At 30.7% G+C, this 17,377-nt stretch overlaps 6 protein-coding genes across 6 annotated transcripts, besides 2 other annotated features; 2 read left to right on the top strand and 4 right to left on the bottom strand.

Annotated features, from left to right (window-relative positions):
• Window positions 1–786: part of a mobile genetic element that runs on past the window's edge.
• A 114-nt stretch (window positions 787–900) lies between these two features.
• TVAGG3_0827480 (regulation of vesicle fusion) lies at window positions 901–2,435 on the bottom strand (the record flags this gene model as incomplete). Its single annotated transcript, XM_001315501.1, has 1 exon — window positions 1,286–2,275. The coding sequence occupies one exon, from the start codon at window positions 2,273–2,275 to the stop codon at window positions 1,286–1,288; it is 990 nt and encodes a 329-aa protein (XP_001315536.1).
• Window positions 2,436–7,391: 4,956 nt separating this feature from the next.
• Window positions 7,392–9,340, top strand: TVAGG3_0827470 (ATP-dependent RNA helicase DBP3 family; the record flags this gene model as incomplete). The annotated part of the gene is made up of 1 exon (XM_001315502.2): window positions 7,401–9,197. The coding sequence occupies one exon, from the start codon at window positions 7,401–7,403 to the stop codon at window positions 9,195–9,197; it is 1,797 nt and encodes a 598-aa protein (XP_001315537.1).
• A 319-nt stretch (window positions 9,341–9,659) lies between these two features.
• Window positions 9,660–10,858, bottom strand: TVAGG3_0827460 (proteasome assembly; the record flags this gene model as incomplete). Its single annotated transcript, XM_001315503.1, has 1 exon — window positions 10,065–10,826. The coding sequence occupies one exon, from the start codon at window positions 10,824–10,826 to the stop codon at window positions 10,065–10,067; it is 762 nt and encodes a 253-aa protein (XP_001315538.1).
• Window positions 10,859–10,949: 91 nt separating this feature from the next.
• Window positions 10,950–12,443, top strand: TVAGG3_0827450 (nuclear localization sequence binding; the record flags this gene model as incomplete). Its single annotated transcript, XM_001315504.1, has 1 exon — window positions 11,018–12,214. One exon carries the CDS (start codon window positions 11,018–11,020, stop codon window positions 12,212–12,214), a length of 1,197 nt encoding a protein of 398 aa, XP_001315539.1.
• A 1,167-nt stretch (window positions 12,444–13,610) lies between these two features.
• On the bottom strand, window positions 13,611–14,506 carry TVAGG3_0827440 (ribonuclease inhibitor domain-containing protein; the record flags this gene model as incomplete). The annotated part of the gene is made up of 1 exon (XM_001315505.1): window positions 13,805–14,491. One exon carries the CDS (start codon window positions 14,489–14,491, stop codon window positions 13,805–13,807), a length of 687 nt encoding a protein of 228 aa, XP_001315540.1.
• Window positions 14,507–14,879: 373 nt separating this feature from the next.
• Window positions 14,880–16,821, bottom strand: TVAGG3_0827430 (PQ loop repeat-containing protein; the record flags this gene model as incomplete). Its single annotated transcript, XM_001315506.1, has 1 exon — window positions 14,891–15,472. The coding sequence occupies one exon, from the start codon at window positions 15,470–15,472 to the stop codon at window positions 14,891–14,893; it is 582 nt and encodes a 193-aa protein (XP_001315541.1).
• Window positions 16,822–16,882: 61 nt separating this feature from the next.
• Window positions 16,883–17,127: a mobile genetic element.
• Window positions 17,128–17,377: the final 250 nt, after the last annotated feature.

The raw sequence follows: 17,377 nt of genomic DNA, 5'->3' as shown, positions 1-17,377 counted from the left end.
AATTTTTATATCTTTCCTCATGTGATTTTTGAACTTCTGATTCTGAAGCTGGGATATTCATTAAACCCTCTACTTCATTCTCAGCATTTCTTAATTCCTTAATTCTTTCATCTATTTCATTTCTTAATTGTTCCAATTTCTCAATCTCATCGTTATAATATTCATCTTGTTTAATTTTTTCTTCAAAATATTCAGGAGGTGTTTCAAGGCTCTCTGAGCCCAGGTCCTCTGGACCATAAAGAGGAATATTCTCATGTTTTTCAACTTTTTTGGGATATAAATATCTCATTATAGCCTTTTTAGTAATTGGTCCGTTATATTTAAATTCATTCAACAATCTGGAAAACTCTTTCACATTCTGCATATATGTTGGATAAGAACCGTCTCCAAAATTTTCTAAAATATTTTCTAATTCTGAATTAGTGAACTTTAAAGATTTCAATGAATTAGTTGTTATACTCATTTATTATAAAATAAAAGATAAAAAATATTTTTGATTAATAAGGAATTAATTTCATTTTATGTCTTATAATGTGCGCATATGTATTTAAAAGGCATTCATTGAATTGCTTTTCAATCTCTTTCTTTTTTTTCATCTTCAAATATTATATTAGTTTCATATATCAAATTATGATATCGGTCATATTCTTTTAAGTGATAAATAAATACAAAATTTACGGTTCCTTTAATTTTAAATTCAAAATTAATTTTACAACAGCTTTGTGGATCAATTAGTAAATCAATCAAATAATGTTCAAAATCAGATATTATTCTTTTTCCATACATTTTATCATTTAATAAAAAATTGACACCATATTTGGAATCTATGCAAAATATATTCTTTTTATTAATGGTAATATAGGAATTGTAGGAATAAAAACTTTTTATAAATTATTCATAAATTTTTAAAATCTGCTATTCAGAAGTATGTTCAAAAATCATTCAATTATGTGAGAATTCTTACGATTACATAAAAGGTCACACAACCCGCACTCATCTACTACTTTTAAATTTAACATTTGTTCCATCACAGTATTTGAAATCGGATTTTAATGAGCTTGTTGATTAATTTTATTAGTTTTGTTTAGTGAGAAAAGAAAATTCAATTGAAATTATTTTTGAATAAAGCAAAGATAATTATCCGTTTATAAAAAGAAGTCATAATTCAAAAGAAAATACCGAACAAAAGCTATAAAAAAGATTTTGAAACATTGGTATTTAATAAAATCCTTACAACTAAAAATAAACTTAATATTTATCATCTTATCAAATAAAAAACATGAAATTAACACATCTTTTCTGCCGGAGCTCCGACAGCCTTCAATAATTTCTGATACTGACCTTTTCTTATCCAAAGCTTATTCCATTTCTTGAGAGCGTATCTCCAGTCTCTCATCTGCTCGCTCGTGTCTGGGTGTTGTAAAACTAATAACATTTCTTCGAAATTTTTGGCTTCATGGAACATCTTTTTATGTCTTGAGAAGATCACGAGTGCAAATCCAAGTAAGCCACGTGTTCCGTAGAAAATGAAACGTTCGAATATTCTCATCTGAAATTCTGGATCCCAATTGAAAGCCATGAATGCGGTCATAAACCACTGTGTTGCAAACATGGAAATTGGCATATTTTCATTGTCTATTTTCTTCAAAATTTTTGGATATTTTTTCTGTAAGAGAATTCTCAAGATATTAATTGCGATATCTAAGCGTGGAAATCCCTCTGTAAAGTAGAATCTGTGTAAACAACGAGGATGGTTCATTATTTGAATAAAACTCTTAAATGCGATTTCTTCTTCCTGGTAGTGAATTAATAAGCCAGCGATGAAATTCTCACCCTGTGTATATCCTAATTCATGGTCATATTGACCGTATGCATAAAGAATGTGTTTTAATCTTTCTAATGTTTCTTTCTGGCTGAAACTCTTGATTTGCGGTAAACTACGCGTTAAATCTTTATCTATAGTAATAGTGAACTCTTGTCCTTCAGCTTTTTGGTATAAATCTTTGTAATTTATATCTGCAGGCAAAGATTCGATATCTAAAATTTTTGACCAGACAGTTCCGCGCATTGTTTCAGGTATTCCGCGCTTAATAAGCTCGGCAATATCATCGCGAGACTTTTTCATTTCACGTTTCCAATTTTTTAAATAATTTGACCACAGGATTTCCTTTTCAGGTTCTTCAGCGCTTTCTCTCTTTTCTTCTTCGATCTCTTTTTCTGATTTCTCCCTCTGAGTTTTAATAAAACCATATCGATCTACCTTTCCTTCAGACATTCCTTGATTAAAAATTTTTTTTGTAACAAAAAGTATGTAAAAATGATACTGAATTACGTTATTCAATAGGAATCCTTCGTTTTCTGAATTGTTGTTTTGTAATTAGTTTTCAACCTGATGTTAACGTTTTTTTCACTTTGCATTGTCATGACGATTGAGATTATCCATCTCTGAAAAAGTCATTGGCACTTTTTTATTATTTACTTATCGTATTTCTAAAATAAATAAGAGTCTTTAATTACATTTTGAATAATATTTTAATTCAATTCCTAATTTTTTCAAAAAGTAATTCTTATTTTCTGCAGTGGTTATATGCAATTAGAGTGTAATCTGCCTATCAACAATATTACCTTAGTCTATCTAAGTTGACATCTGAAATCATAATGACCTAAGTTCTTTTTCATTAATATGCCATTTTAATTGATAAGAACAAACATATGTGAATACGATTGCGATTGCTTAGAGCCGTGATTCTAAAAGAGAACTGATGTTTAGATAGCCATAATTCTTCAACAAAATTCAAACCATCATAAAAAACATGTCTTCTCTTCCTCTATCACAATGGCCGATATTTGGAGCTACATGCTTAAATATCATAAGGAAACATTATTCAATATTTCAGATATATCTTATCAATATTTAGTTAATTTCTATTGCTATATTAATAACATTAGGAATAATTTAGATATTAGTCTTGTTTGTCGCAAATGTCATACATCTACCTCAAATAAAATGCTTTTACAAAAAAATACAAAAAATTTCGATGGTCTTAACCATCAAGTCTGTTGCTATATATTTATTCCGAATATTCTAACTTAATATATTACATATTTCGCTTTGATTTGCCAATTTTTATTTAATGAAAATGCGTTTGAGAACTTGGGCGCTTCTTATTAAGCTGTTTCCAATTTACCATGTAATGTGAATGTTGGAACGTTCACTTGTGCAATCTAAATGAAACCGTATAGTTACATTTAGTTGGTAAATTTAAAAGCACGCTTTCAATCACATTGGTTTATCACTTAATGCTAAAACAAATTGTTTTAAGCCTGCTTACATGTTTTCCATTTAGCGAGTACTGTTTCGTCCGCTTTGTAAAACCCAAAAAAATGCAAGGAAAAGCCTTTCCAGACTTAAATTTCATCTGATGTATGGGAGCAATTTTATGAATCAGCACTCGCTTCACCTCCTATCACTGGAAAGAATGTACACGTTGAACCAACAGATGATGGGTGTTTCATATATAATAGTAAATTCATATGTATTTCTAACAATAGTGCTGTTTATTTCGAGAAAGATGATATTAAATTTCTTAACTCTGATTGTTCGTTCACTGACTGCAGCAGTAATTCTGATGGTGGAGCCCTTCACTTTAAATGTGATAGCTCTATTGTCCAATATAGATCATGTGGATACAAATCAAAAACAGCATCTGAACAAGGACATCATTCATATATTCAACTTAAGGATAAATCGATTAAAATAAATTATCTTTTTGAAAGTTCTTTTTATGATTGCGGAAATTTTGAAGTGCGTCGAACGAATCGTCTTTATTCAGGTATGATTGATGTTAAATCAATAAATACAAGTTTCTGTAAATCATATTCTGATTCAGGAATTCAATTATTTTTGCCAACAAATATTAGTAATATAACATATTCATCATTTTGTAATACATCATCACAATATTCCGCAATTGGATTAAATAATGGGGATTTTAAATTTAAATTTTGCAATGTATTAGACAATAAAATCGCAAAATCTCAATATGGAACATTTTGGGCAGGTTCATCCACTGTTCAGATTGAAAACAGCTCATTTCTTGGGAACATAGGACTCGGAGTAGACTTTTATCAAGAATCTTATGGTTCAATAACAATTCAAGATTCTTTCTGTGATAGATTGAATAAGACAGCTGGATTGGTTATAACAAATAATGTCCAAAATACATATTCTTTTTCTAAGCTATCTATCTTTTCAATTGACGCTTGTATATTTGATATTAATATTATGACGTATGATGAAGATATTTATAAAGCATTCTTCTTTGTAATGATACCAGTTCTTTCGTAAACTAATAATTTCTTATCAAATTACAATGATTTTTATTTAAAATTATGAAGATTGCAACGCAAAGAATATAAAATATATAGTTATGCACATCAATGAAAGTGTAATGAATGAGGGAAAAATTGCTTTATTCTACCTTAGCTTAGCTTATAACACACTAAGATTTGGCGATCAACTTTACCTCAAGACGTCACGAGACAAACATTAAATTTGTGTACTTGAGATCTTAGGATTATTCTAGAAATAGAAACCGAATAAAATTCGGTAAAACATTTTAACATTCAAATCGAATTGAAAATCAAGCCTGATAAAATTTTGATGAAGGAAGTAGCCTTCTTAAGTTCATATTCTTCTTAGGAAGTGAAAGTTTTTCATCTTTTTCCACCTGCTGGTGATGTTTCAAGACTTAGTACTGCAACTAATGTTAACATTAAACGGATATTTCATTTTTATAGTATTTTCAATAATGACACAGGTTACGGTGTTGCATAATTTATAAATCTAATCTAACTAATTTGCTCATTAAATCATATGGCTCATGTAAAGATTGATCTAGGAATATAAATGGTGAATATATCTATTTTGTTTATGGTAGTTCCATTGATCAATATTGTTCTTGTCAATAAATTATATGAGTGAAATTTAGGATATGATTCAAAATAATTTTCCCCATTAGAAAAGCAAAAAGAGATAGGGGGCGAGCATCATAAGAAAAATTTTTCGAAAAATAGGGGGTGTTAGTATACTCAACCCCCTCATTAATTATCGTTTCTAGAGGAATAGGAACAGAGGCCTTTTTTCAGGTAACCTTTAAGAAGTTTCCGAAAGAGTTTATGCTCATATAACCTCATTTCCAGGTAAATAGGGGGTATTGTTCTACTAAAAGTTTAGTTGCATACTGGCCTCGTTTCCTAAGAAACTTAATCAAGAGGCTATCTCAATAAGCCTTGACCAACAGGAATAGGATAAAGGAATATGCAATACTGAACTACCGTAATCTTAAAGCAATAACCGATAGACGCAAGCTCATCACTACTTATTTGGTTGTTCAACGAATCTTTTTATATCACAGTACACTACGCGTATCTCATACCTCCATCCAATAGATGATTTACTCATGATTACATTTAAAACCCAAAAGTAGACATTCTTTTGAAAATATTATTCAGATTCAACGAAAACTTTCATTTATGATACATGCATATAAAATCTTCCAAGATATAATTACTTATCTTAACAAAAAATATCATTCTTTTTCTATATTTTGAACAAATTTATGCAACCATCATGATTTTCGTCTAGTAATCAAGTCTCATACCTCTATGTATATATGAAATCATATTTTCTCCGTAGAATACTATATTTTTTATATTTTTACTAAATTTTAAATTTTTCACTTCTTTTTAATTTCCTTTTATTAATAGCACACTATCCTCCAAGATAGATTTTCATTTTTTTTGCATAACAACTACATTGCTACATATTTTTTTACATAACAATTCTTATCTATTGTTAAAATTCACTAGATTCGTGTTCACATTAGTTTCACATATTTGGGGAATACTTATAGCTTCTTAAATTTCAAATTGAATCTTTTCTTTTGTTTGATTATTCTCCTAATACAATTCAAAATGATTCTTTGAATATTCTGATAAAATATTATCAGCTTATGCATAGAAAATTAAATTTGATTACAATCATCTTTTAACATGTAATGTTTATGATAATACTTAAATTTTTATCTAATGAAACATACTTTATTATGTAAGGTATATTACAGACTTAAATTCACATCAAAATAATGCAAAATGAATCTAGTTGTCAATCCAGATTTCAAAATATTTCATGAAATTTGATTCCCTTCATAATTTGAATAATTATTTCAAATCAAACAAGAAAAATCATAAAGTAATAATATCGGTTTATTTGGCTCTGAAAATAATTGCAAATATTGATTTAATAAACAATTTAATATATTATTTTTCGAACAAAGAGAATACTATTCAAGAAAATTAAAAAGTTCGACATCTTCTATTAACTTTAACATATTTTTGAATGTATGATCTCAACGCAACAATACTATTGGATAAAAAAATTCGGTGTGTAATGGATTTACTTGAAAAGCGTATGGGTATTGTTTAAGATAATGTATATAATACAAACGAGGATACTTATAATGATGCTTGAACAAAAGAATAATGCTGTATTAAAGCAGGGAGGTCAAAGAACCTAAATGCATGTTTCGGTAATATTGATTACTTATTCCACAAGAGTGATGGTAAATCCTATTCCTGTTGGTCAAGGCTTATTGAGATAGCCTCTTGATTAAGTTTCTTAGGAAACGAGGCCAGTATGCAACTAAACTTTTAGTAGAACAATACCCCCTATTTACCTGGAAATGAGGTTATATGAGCATAAACTCTTTCGGAAACTTCTTAAAGGTTACCTGAAAAAAGGCCTCTGTTCCTATTCCTCTAGAAACGATAATTAATGAGGGGGTTGAGTATACTAACACCCCCTATTTTTCGAAAAATTTTTCTTATGATGCTCGCCCCCATACAATCATTATTCATATCATTTCATTACTTCTTTTTGTATTGTTTTAGTAAACTCATAAGCCTTTATGATAAAGTTTATTGTACAATTGTATCAATCAAAATTCAATATTTAGTTGTGGATTATTTGGTACATTCAAAACTTATAATTTGATACAAAATTGGACGTTAAAAAAAAAACAAATAATCAAAAAAAAATTGATATTCTCACTTATTCTGTTCGGTGATACCATGAAGTTTGTGATTACAACGATTTAACCCGTAAGTATTAGTTGCATTGCGATTCTTCTTCAGAGTTGATGCATTTTTCTTTCGAAATTGTGTAGAATACAAATTTTTATCCGAAACAGATAGCTTGCATTTAAGTTAATGCAACTATTATGAAAATAGTTCGAAATTTTGTGTCACGCAAATAAAATTATTTCTCAAACTCAAAATTTTAGACTCATTCAAAAAATTGTGTCTTAAAAAAGTGACCTCTTTTAGTGCCATTTTCTCCTATGTCCAACAACTGGAACAATTCCGGAGAGTATAAGAATCGTTTCGATAGCGGAGGTGAAGACAATGACGATGGTCGTCGTTATGGCAGTGGTGGTGGCCGCGGCATGTCTCATTCACGCTCATTTGCTTATGAACGCCGTGGCGGACGCGATGAAGGCCGCTTTGGCTATCGTGATGGACCTAGATTTGGTCGTGGGCGTGGCGGACGTGGTCGTCACGATCGTTCTCCTTCTCCACCAACAAGAACTGCTGAATGCGTCCCAGTTAAACTCAACCAAGACTTTACTCCATCATCAACAAAGGACGAACAAGTTCAATTTCTCAAATCTAACGCAATTAAGTTACTCGCTTCTGATGTTCCTTCTCCAGCTTTAACTTTCGAAGAACTTAATCTTCCAGACACAATTACAAAGACAATTACAGACAACAAGTGGGAAAAGCCAACCCCAATTCAATCTGTCTCAATTCCTGTCGCATTAAAAGGACATGATCTTATTGGTATTGCTAAGACAGGTTCCGGCAAGACAGCAGCTTTCCTCATCCCTGCCATGGTCCACATTGGTCTCCAGGAGCCAATGTACCGTGGAGATGGTCCAATTGTTCTTGTTCTCTCTCCAACAAGAGAACTTGCTCAACAGATTGCAGAAGTTGCCAAGGGATTCTGCGACAACCTCATGATCAGACAGACATGTCTTTTCGGAGGTGCTGGACGTGGTCCACAGGCAAATGACCTTCGTCACCTTCCTTCTCTCGTTGTTGCTACGCCAGGTCGTTTAATCGACTTCATTGAAGGTGGCCAGTGCCCGATGAACCGTGTAAACTTCCTTGTCCTCGATGAAGCTGATCAAATGCTTGATATGGGCTTTGAGCCACAGATCAGGAAGATTATTGGTCATATCAGCAAGGACCGTCAGACAATGATGTTCTCTGCCACATGGCCAAAGGAAATTCAGCAACTCGCCGCTGATTTCCTTGTAGATCCAGTTCACATGATCATTGGCAACAAAGATCTCACGACAAACAGCAACATCAAGCAGGTCATTACCAAATGCGAGGAGTTCGAGAAGCTCTCCAAATGCTTAGAAGTACTTAATGAACACAAAGACGACAAAATCATCATTTTCACAAAGACAAAGCGTACTACAGACGATTTACAAGAGAACCTCAACATGAAGGGATTCCAAGCTTACTCCCTTCATGGCGACAAAGCGCAGAACCAGAGAGATTTCGTTCTTGGCAAATTCAGATCATGCAAGAAAGGAATCCTCGTGGCTACAGATGTCGCTGCAAGAGGTCTCGATGTTAACGATATCGATATTGTTATTAACTACGATTTCCCAGGTGATATCGAAACATACGTTCACAGAATTGGCCGTACAGCAAGAGGTAACAAGGAAGGCCTCGCAGTTACTTTCTTTACAGACGAAAACAAGAACATGTCCAGAAAACTCGCAAAGATTATGACACAGGCCAAACAAGAACTTCCTGACTGGCTAAAGGCACTCGCAGACGTTACTCCAAAGGGTGCTTGGAAGGAAGGTTACGGTTCTAGATTCGCTGGACGCGGTGGCTACGGCCGTGGCGGCTACGGAGGTTATGGCCGTGGTGGCGGCGGTTACGGTGGTGACCGCGGTGGCTACGGCGGAGACCGTGGAAACTTCGGAGATAGAAGAGGCGGATACGGTGGCGGCCAAGGCGGATACGGAGGCAACCAGGGTGGCTACGGTGGTGGATATGGAAACCGTGGCGGATTCGGTGGTGATAGAGCTGGATATAATGGACCACGCAACTATTAATTTATAATATATTATTTGTTTCTATTCATAACAATTATTTTTAGAACAGACTTATATATTTTATTTTAGAGTTTAAAAAATAGATCTCTTTTCGTAATAATTCAATTTTTTTATATGAAATTTTTTATTTAATATGATTTTCTATATTAAACTATATCTATTTGTCTTTGATATGATTGTACTTTGTTTGTGAAATACAATAAATGAGAATTGCATGAAATTTTTTTTGCATATCAAGTAATGAAGATTATTTGATTGGACAAATATTTCTATTTCAAGTTTTAATGCTAGTTCAATATGAAATATTTTAATTAATATTAAAATTAAGAAATATATTAAATGAAAATGCAGTTATTTTAGATTTCATTAGGATAAATTCTAATAAAATTTAAAATTGTACAATGTCATCGATTCATTATATCGAAAAAAAATTCTAAAAAATCAAAAATACATATTATATACTTAAAAATGAAAAAAAAATTTATTCTATACATAATTTTTCCAAAAAAATTCGAAATTATCCAATTGTTATTTCCCATAGCTACATGTTTTTAATGACATTTGAATTATTCATGTCGATTAAATACTTAATATTACATTTTATATTGAAAATTTTCTTCCATTATTTAGATCCATTCAATGGAAATATAAATTCAGTGTGTTTAATAAAAATTCCGATAACAAACATGTAATATTTTAATAACAATAAATAATATGTACAAATAGTTAATAGAATTAAGTAATAGTAGGTCTAATATTATTGAAAATTGGAATAAGAATAATCTGCAAGCTAAGTATTTGTTGATGTTGAGGAATTAGTAGAAAAATAATTTTCATTGCAAGAAATCCAAACTATTCCTTTGTGATTCAATGGTTTTTGATATGTGGTATCATTTTTTTGAGCATCTGAGGCTTGTACTTGCTTGGAGAAGAATTTGAGCTTCCGGATTTAGTTGGATCTTTTTTCTGGGCTGAATGAGCCATGGACTGACGTATAACAGAAAAAGCAGGTTCGTTCTCGATCAGCTCATTCAGTTCCGCTTGTGACAAATTTTTTGCAGGACATATTTTGGAGCTGAATACCTTATCGCTAAGGAGGTTATCACATTCTCTGATCTCGATACAGTTGGATCCTGGAATCTGACGACACATATTTTTAATAAGCGGTACATTTGGAACTCGCTTTCCAATAATAACTATATCCAATGGTATATCTTCTCTAGTAAATGTTGTGGCTATTTCGTTTGCTTTTTCTTTATCATTGATTCCATGGTCTCCTCCGATAAAAGCAAGGACTCTTTTCTCTTCAACATCGGTATTGCAATACTTTAGCATTATCATGATGGTCTTAAGAGCCTTTAAAAAGTACAAGCTTCCGCCGGGTTTAATATTCTGCAAGGTCTTCAGAATTGTTGTATGCGATGATGTAAGAGAGGTACGAAGACCAAATTCCTTTGATCCCATCGTAACAATTCCTATTTGGGACTTAGGATTTGAGGAAAAATAGAATTGGGACAGTCTATCAACTGTCGTTTTTTGAGCGTCGAGCCTATTGGGGTAAAAATCTCCATCAATTGATATATCAGTGTTGTCTATTAATACTGCAATGGCGTACGGTGGCAAACTCATTGCAGATGCCACTTTTTCTTGCTTTAGGAAAATTTGGCGCTAATTATTGTTAGAGCTCATAGAAAAATTAAAATTCAAAATAATTGGTTACACCATGATTTGCAATATAACTAGTTTATTATAATATTTAGTATTCCTGGAAAATTTTACGATTATTGTAAACTATTTTTTGACAACAATTATAAAAATTTATGACTCAAAATTGTAACAAAGTATGCATTCAGAGTGTAGAAAAAGGTGTTAAAACATCAAATTTCATTCATATTACCGATGATCCTTCAAGTTGTTTAGTTTGTATACAGGGATTGCGTTTATATTACACTCCTCCTGATGTTTGCAAGTTTGTCAACAGTTTTCACACGCTTGCAAGCAATTGTCTCGTGCTACTGACAGATAAATCACCAACTTTTACCATCATTTTAAAGGCAATTTCAATTGATTCAGCGAAAGAACTTCTTAAGAAACTTAAAGCTAATCCAACACCTATTTGCTCATTAGATACGCTCACATATGATTTTGTTCAGTCATTTGAATTCGAATCACAAAAATTGCAACTAATTGTTAACAGATTTTCAACAAACGAGTTCTATGATAATAACTGTGCTATTTGCTTATACCAGTTAGTCTCAGATTTACAATTAATTACTTTCCCATGTGGACATTCAATGCATACGACTTGTGCTCAACGTATGAAGCAATGGGAATGCCCATTATGCCGTTACGCACCTATATCTTCACTTAGCCTATCTCCTTGTGAAGTTTGCGGCACTTTTGACCGTCCATATATTTGTTTATCATGTGCAAGAAGTTTTTGCTATGACCATGCCTTGGAACACTTCAAGAATACGGGCCACGGCTATTGTGCATCAGCAGATGGCAGAGAAACGTGGAATTTGATGAGTGGAACAACAATGCAACGAATTGCTATTGATAAGAGTGGAGAATACGTAGAACTTTGTGCAAAGGAAGATGTGCTGAAGTCATATCTTGAAAGCGCACTATACGAACAGTTAAATATTCATAGAGAAATTGAATGTCAAGAAACAGCCGCAATTTTACAATCTGCAGAATCAGAATTGACAGAACTTGATTATGAACTTGCTGAAAAGAGGAAAAAACTCGAATCAATGAAAAAATTAATTCAAGAAAGAAAAACAATTGAAAATAAGCTGAAAATAGCAACAACAATGCTTGAGAAGTTCCAAGAAAAGGAAAAAGATGGTCAAAAACTAAAAGAACAACTTTTGATTGAAAATGAAAAATTAAGGAATCAAATTCGTGATCAGGAGGAATTAATATCAGATATGCAAACAACAGCATCTATTACTGCTGCAGCTGTGTTAGGAGGGAAAAATAAGGAAGTTCATATCAAATTTAACCAAAAATAAAGCAAAACATAGTAATACTGTTGCATGCTAAGATCAGTCATAATGTAAACCTCTCAATTTTATTGTCGTGGGAAGTATCTCAATTCCTTCAAAAAAATTGAAAAACTATTTAATTTTAAAAATATAATACTTTTAATTAGTTAATTAATTGGAGATATTTTTTAAAAATCACTTTTGATAATACTTTTGAGAACTTTAATTAAAAAAATATATTCAAAAATATCCAGGATATCAAGAGGGAATTGTTCCTTATGAGGTATATAGTTATGATGTATACCTCATAAGGAACAATTCCCTCCTTAAAACGAGAAAACTTGTTCGAAATTGTTTATCATTTCGAACAAGTTTTCTCGTTTTTAATAACAAACTAAAGGCTATGAGGCACTGATTATATATTAGTGCCTCACAGCCTTTAGTTTCTAATAGATAGCTGGGAAACTTTCTCCAAATGATAAGTTATTCAGAAAAAGTTTCCCAGCTATCAAGAGGGAATTGTTCCTTATGAGGTATATAGTTATGATGTATACCTCATAAGGAACAATTCCCTCCTTAAAATCGTAGACATTTTTATACTTATTAATCAACCATTCAAAATCATATTCCTCTGAAAAGTTATTTTATTAAAAATTTAGAATTTTAATAAATATAGAGTTTGAATTTCATACAATACCTATATATTTTCAATAATGGAATTTGAAAACCATTCTCAAAAGTTCTCAGAAAACCTTTTTTTCATTAATTTTAAGAAATCTGAGTATTAAATTAAGTGATAAATTCGTTTGACACTACTTTAATTTTTAAATTCAAAAAATTATATGTGCTTCTTAAAATGACTCAAAAAAATTTTATTATAAAATAATATATAATATTAAAAATCCCACAACATTTTTTTACTTTACATAATCGTACTTCCTCGACGATTAATTTCCACTCAATTTCTATCGTTGACCGAACTTAGCATGCAACAATACAATAAATTCTGTGAATATCAAATGGTATTTCTGACTTTAGAAATTGATTTGAAAAAATAATTTTCAATTATTTGTCAAATGTTTGTAATATACATCATGATAATGTTAATGTTTTTAATCACTTAGATTTCGTTTTTAAATTATTGTTTTTTTTACATTAATTTTATATTTTTGACTGAATTTACAATTTTTTTCTGCTGCATCACACATCACCATGCTATACACAAATATCATTATCATATATTCTCTCATTGGTAAACTTATCATTATAATTTGTTTTATCTATTTTCAAATTTTATGATAAATCCATAATCAACACTAATAGTACTATTGTATTCATTAGAATCTTCAAACCCTCAAATATACATTCCAATCGGTGAACAATTAATTTGATATCGTTTATTTACTTGATATATCAATATTTTCGGCTATTTTTAGTATTATGTTCATGAGTGAAATTGTTTCACAATAAGTATTTAATGAATTGTATAATGATTTGCTCTTGTGATCAGAATTTAGCATTTTCTAATGATATAATAGACATGAGTATATCAAAATTATCAATTTTATCCATAAACAGACGAAAAAGAGAAATTTTAAAAAGATAATTACATATTTTTTATTCTTCCAAATTCTTATCGATTTCATCCGCAAGAAGATTTATTCTCTTCTTTAAATGTACGATGGTGCGAACTTTGTCTTCAAAAGTAGAATCTTCAGTTATAACAGGCATCATTCCGAACTGTTTAAGATCATAAAGCTTAGCTTCGTTGTATGCTATGTCCGCAAAATGCTTACTCATTTCCTGAATGTAAATTGGCGATATTTTTTCAAATGACTTTTTTTCGATTGGTGAAAGCTGATCTAAGTCTTCATCTTCTTCAGACTCTAATGGTAAGTATTTCTTTTCGACAATATTCTTCTTTTCGTAGATGTTTGCACGAGTTTGATCATCTTCTGTGACTTTATTCTTATTGATGTATTGTAATTTCGGACCAATTGTATACAATATTCTAACAACGCAATCATTATTCTTTTCAAGAGGTGTTTCGGTTAAATCAATACTTGTTAAAGCTGGCATTTTATCAAGACCAGTTAAATATTTAATAGGATTTCTATTTGCTATGATTGTGGTAAGATTTGGTTGCGGCTGAAGTGATTTGAAAGAAGTAATCTGATTATCTGTAAGAATTAACTCCCTTAATTTGGAACTTACGGGAATTTCATCAAGAGATGTAAGACCCATACCTGTTAGATCTAATCTGCCTTGGTTGATTGGCGGAATTTTGCTTTTGGAAGTAGACATTTTACTTTTTTTTTTACAACAGATAATTTGAGAAGGAAAATAAATCATCTCTTCATCATTAGATTAACAAATAAAATGGGCAACAAAGAATATTTTTCACCAAATAAATTTGAAAAATATCATTTTGCAACCTGAAATATTGAGGATATTTTACGTATTTTGAGTTTTTAGAGTATTATATGAAAAATCAACATCATACATTTGATAATGGTACTAGTTCATATCTCATGACATAAATATTGCAACTGATTCTTAATAATTCTAAAATTATTTGGATTTACCTCAGAGTTCATAGGTATCAAATGTTTTAAACTACTCAGAACCATCTTGTAAGAAAGAAAAATACATTTATTTAAAAAATATAAGTCAAATTATGAAAATACAAACATTTTATTAATATTATACAGATTTAAAGCTATCATTGAATACCTTTCTTGATACTGATCGATTTTCAGCATTGGATTCCTTAAGTCTGAGCTCTCCATACCATGCAGCAAGGAAATATATCGAAAACGCTTGGATAAAGGTATTTCCGTAAAGGATCCAGTTAGTAATATTGTAGTTCTCCTCTAAAATGAGCATTATACAGCCTAAAAAGGATCCGATGAAATGTAAATGTTGACTATAGATAGAAACGTTTAATGTAGTCTTCCTAGTTATGCATGAGATTAATTGAGGTATGTGTGAGATGAATTGAGTAACTGGTTTAACTAAGTCTGTGATTGGAATAAGTTTTGGGGAAAAGATGCAGATTAGATATGGAATAACAACAATTAATGATAGTAATGGTGCATAGAGTACTTTACCGTATCTAAAAAACTGGAAAAGAAATAAACAGTGTTCGATAGTGTTAAGGAAACCGTATAAAAAAAGAGGAAAACCACTCCCGTTGTAAAGAGAGTTGATACATAAGAAAGCCGAACCAATTAGTTTTAACGTGATTGAACTAAGACTGAATCCTTCAACTGATTCTCTAGACATATTCAAAAAGTATTGAGGAACGTAAACTAAAAAGAAACAAATTGATGATAAATTTCCAAGTCCAATGCTTACTTGTTCTCTCGATATGTATTTTATTGTGAAATCGTAAGCTTTCACTAAAATCGAAAAAATCAAATTTGACATTCGTTACATTTATAAAAAGTGACAAGTTTTAAAACAAAATTTCAAAATATCAATTTAACTAGAAAACCAAACAAAACTTCTAGAGCTAATATACAACTATCTAAATGCAGTATATTATGAGTTTTGCAAAAGTTTGCGCTTTAGCAAAATATTGATTGCAGCACTCTAAAATGGTTTATTGTGCAACTAGAGTGCATGTATAAAAAGTTATTTCTTTACTAAAACAATACAAAATGAAGAAATGAAATGATATGAATAATGATAAACAATTTTATATTTTGTGATAATATTCTTCTTTATCACTAAATCTAAAATAGGATAATCAGTTTCACACAGATATGATGAAAAGTGAGAAAGAATATGAATAGAATATATATTTTGAACATTATTTGTTGTAACTGATTCATATGTTTTATCTATTCTGTCACAGAAAGAATCTTTAACTGTAATTGAACCAGAACCCCATTGATGAAATTCTACTCCTGGTCCTGTGTTTCCAAGAAATGAACAGTTTTCAATAAGAACAGTTGATCCACCTGCCCAGAATGTTCCATAATCAGATTTTTTGTGTTCATTATTCAAAACATTACAAAAATTAAAATTATAATTACCATAAATTAAATTTAAAATTAAATTATTTGATGTTGTGTTACAAAATGATGAATATGTTACATTACTTAGACTTGTTGGTTGATGTAGAAGTATTCCTGAGTCATAGTCTGCTTCAGAGAAACTTGTGTTGATTGATTTAACTTCAATATTTCCATAATAAAGATAATTTGTATCAGATTTTTCTAAATTTCCGCATAAATAAAAAGAACTTTCATAAAGATAATTTTTAGTATTTGAAATAAAAACTAACAAAACATATGAATGATGCCCTTCATCAGTGTTTGTTTTTGATTTATAGCTACATGTTCGGTATTGGACAATGGAACTATCACAATGAAAGTAGATAGATCCACCATATGAATTACTACTGCAGTTATTAAATAAACAATCTGCGTTAAGAAATTTATTGCTCGTATTCGTAAAATAAATGGCACTTTTAGTTGTAATGGTGATAAATATGCTTTCATATATGAAACATTCATTATTTGTTGATCTTGCTGTAATATTAGTCCCGGTGATGGGTTTTGGAGAAGTTGTTGTTCCATAAAAAAGTTCCCAAACATCACCAGCAGATTGTGAGAGATCAAAAACTTTCTCTTCCGAAAAAAAGAATTGTAAACTTCAGAAAATTCAATGTTAACATCATTTTTTTAAGGGTCCACGGTCCGGTCAAGCGAAGGCTATCGTTAATGCCCAAAATTTATATGAAAAGGCCCATATCTAATTAGATATCAAATTATAGGTTCTAATTTGATATCATATTTATATACTGTTTTCAATATAATTTTTGGATTTCGTTAACCCAGGAGCTCCAAAAAATCAATTAAAAATAAAGACGATAACGATAATTCTCATTTTAGCATTCAATTTTTGAATAGTATTGAAAATGTACCGTGGACGCTTAAAGTCAAAACCGAATGTCTTTAAATAGCTAAAAACAAATCTTCATTTTTATGTTTGAATCGATTTTTCGGTTTATTTGTATTTCAAATATTTGGTTGCACAACTTCAGGCTTTCCAGAATGGCATAAACCTCCTCTCATCTCACTCAAGATCTTAATAATAGTCTACCCAATGCTGTGGCTGCAGAACTTTGTCCTCAGACCCTTTAAAATATGCAATACATGAAGAAATTTTGTACATTTTAGA

The sequence above is a fragment of the Trichomonas vaginalis genome, chromosome VI (genome assembly GCF_026262505.1).
Source record: "Trichomonas vaginalis G3 chromosome VI, whole genome shotgun sequence".
NCBI lineage: Eukaryota > Parabasalia > Trichomonadida > Trichomonadidae > Trichomonas > Trichomonas vaginalis.
The sequence above is the reverse complement of the archived record's forward strand: the minus strand, read 5'-3'. Positions and strand labels throughout refer to the sequence as shown.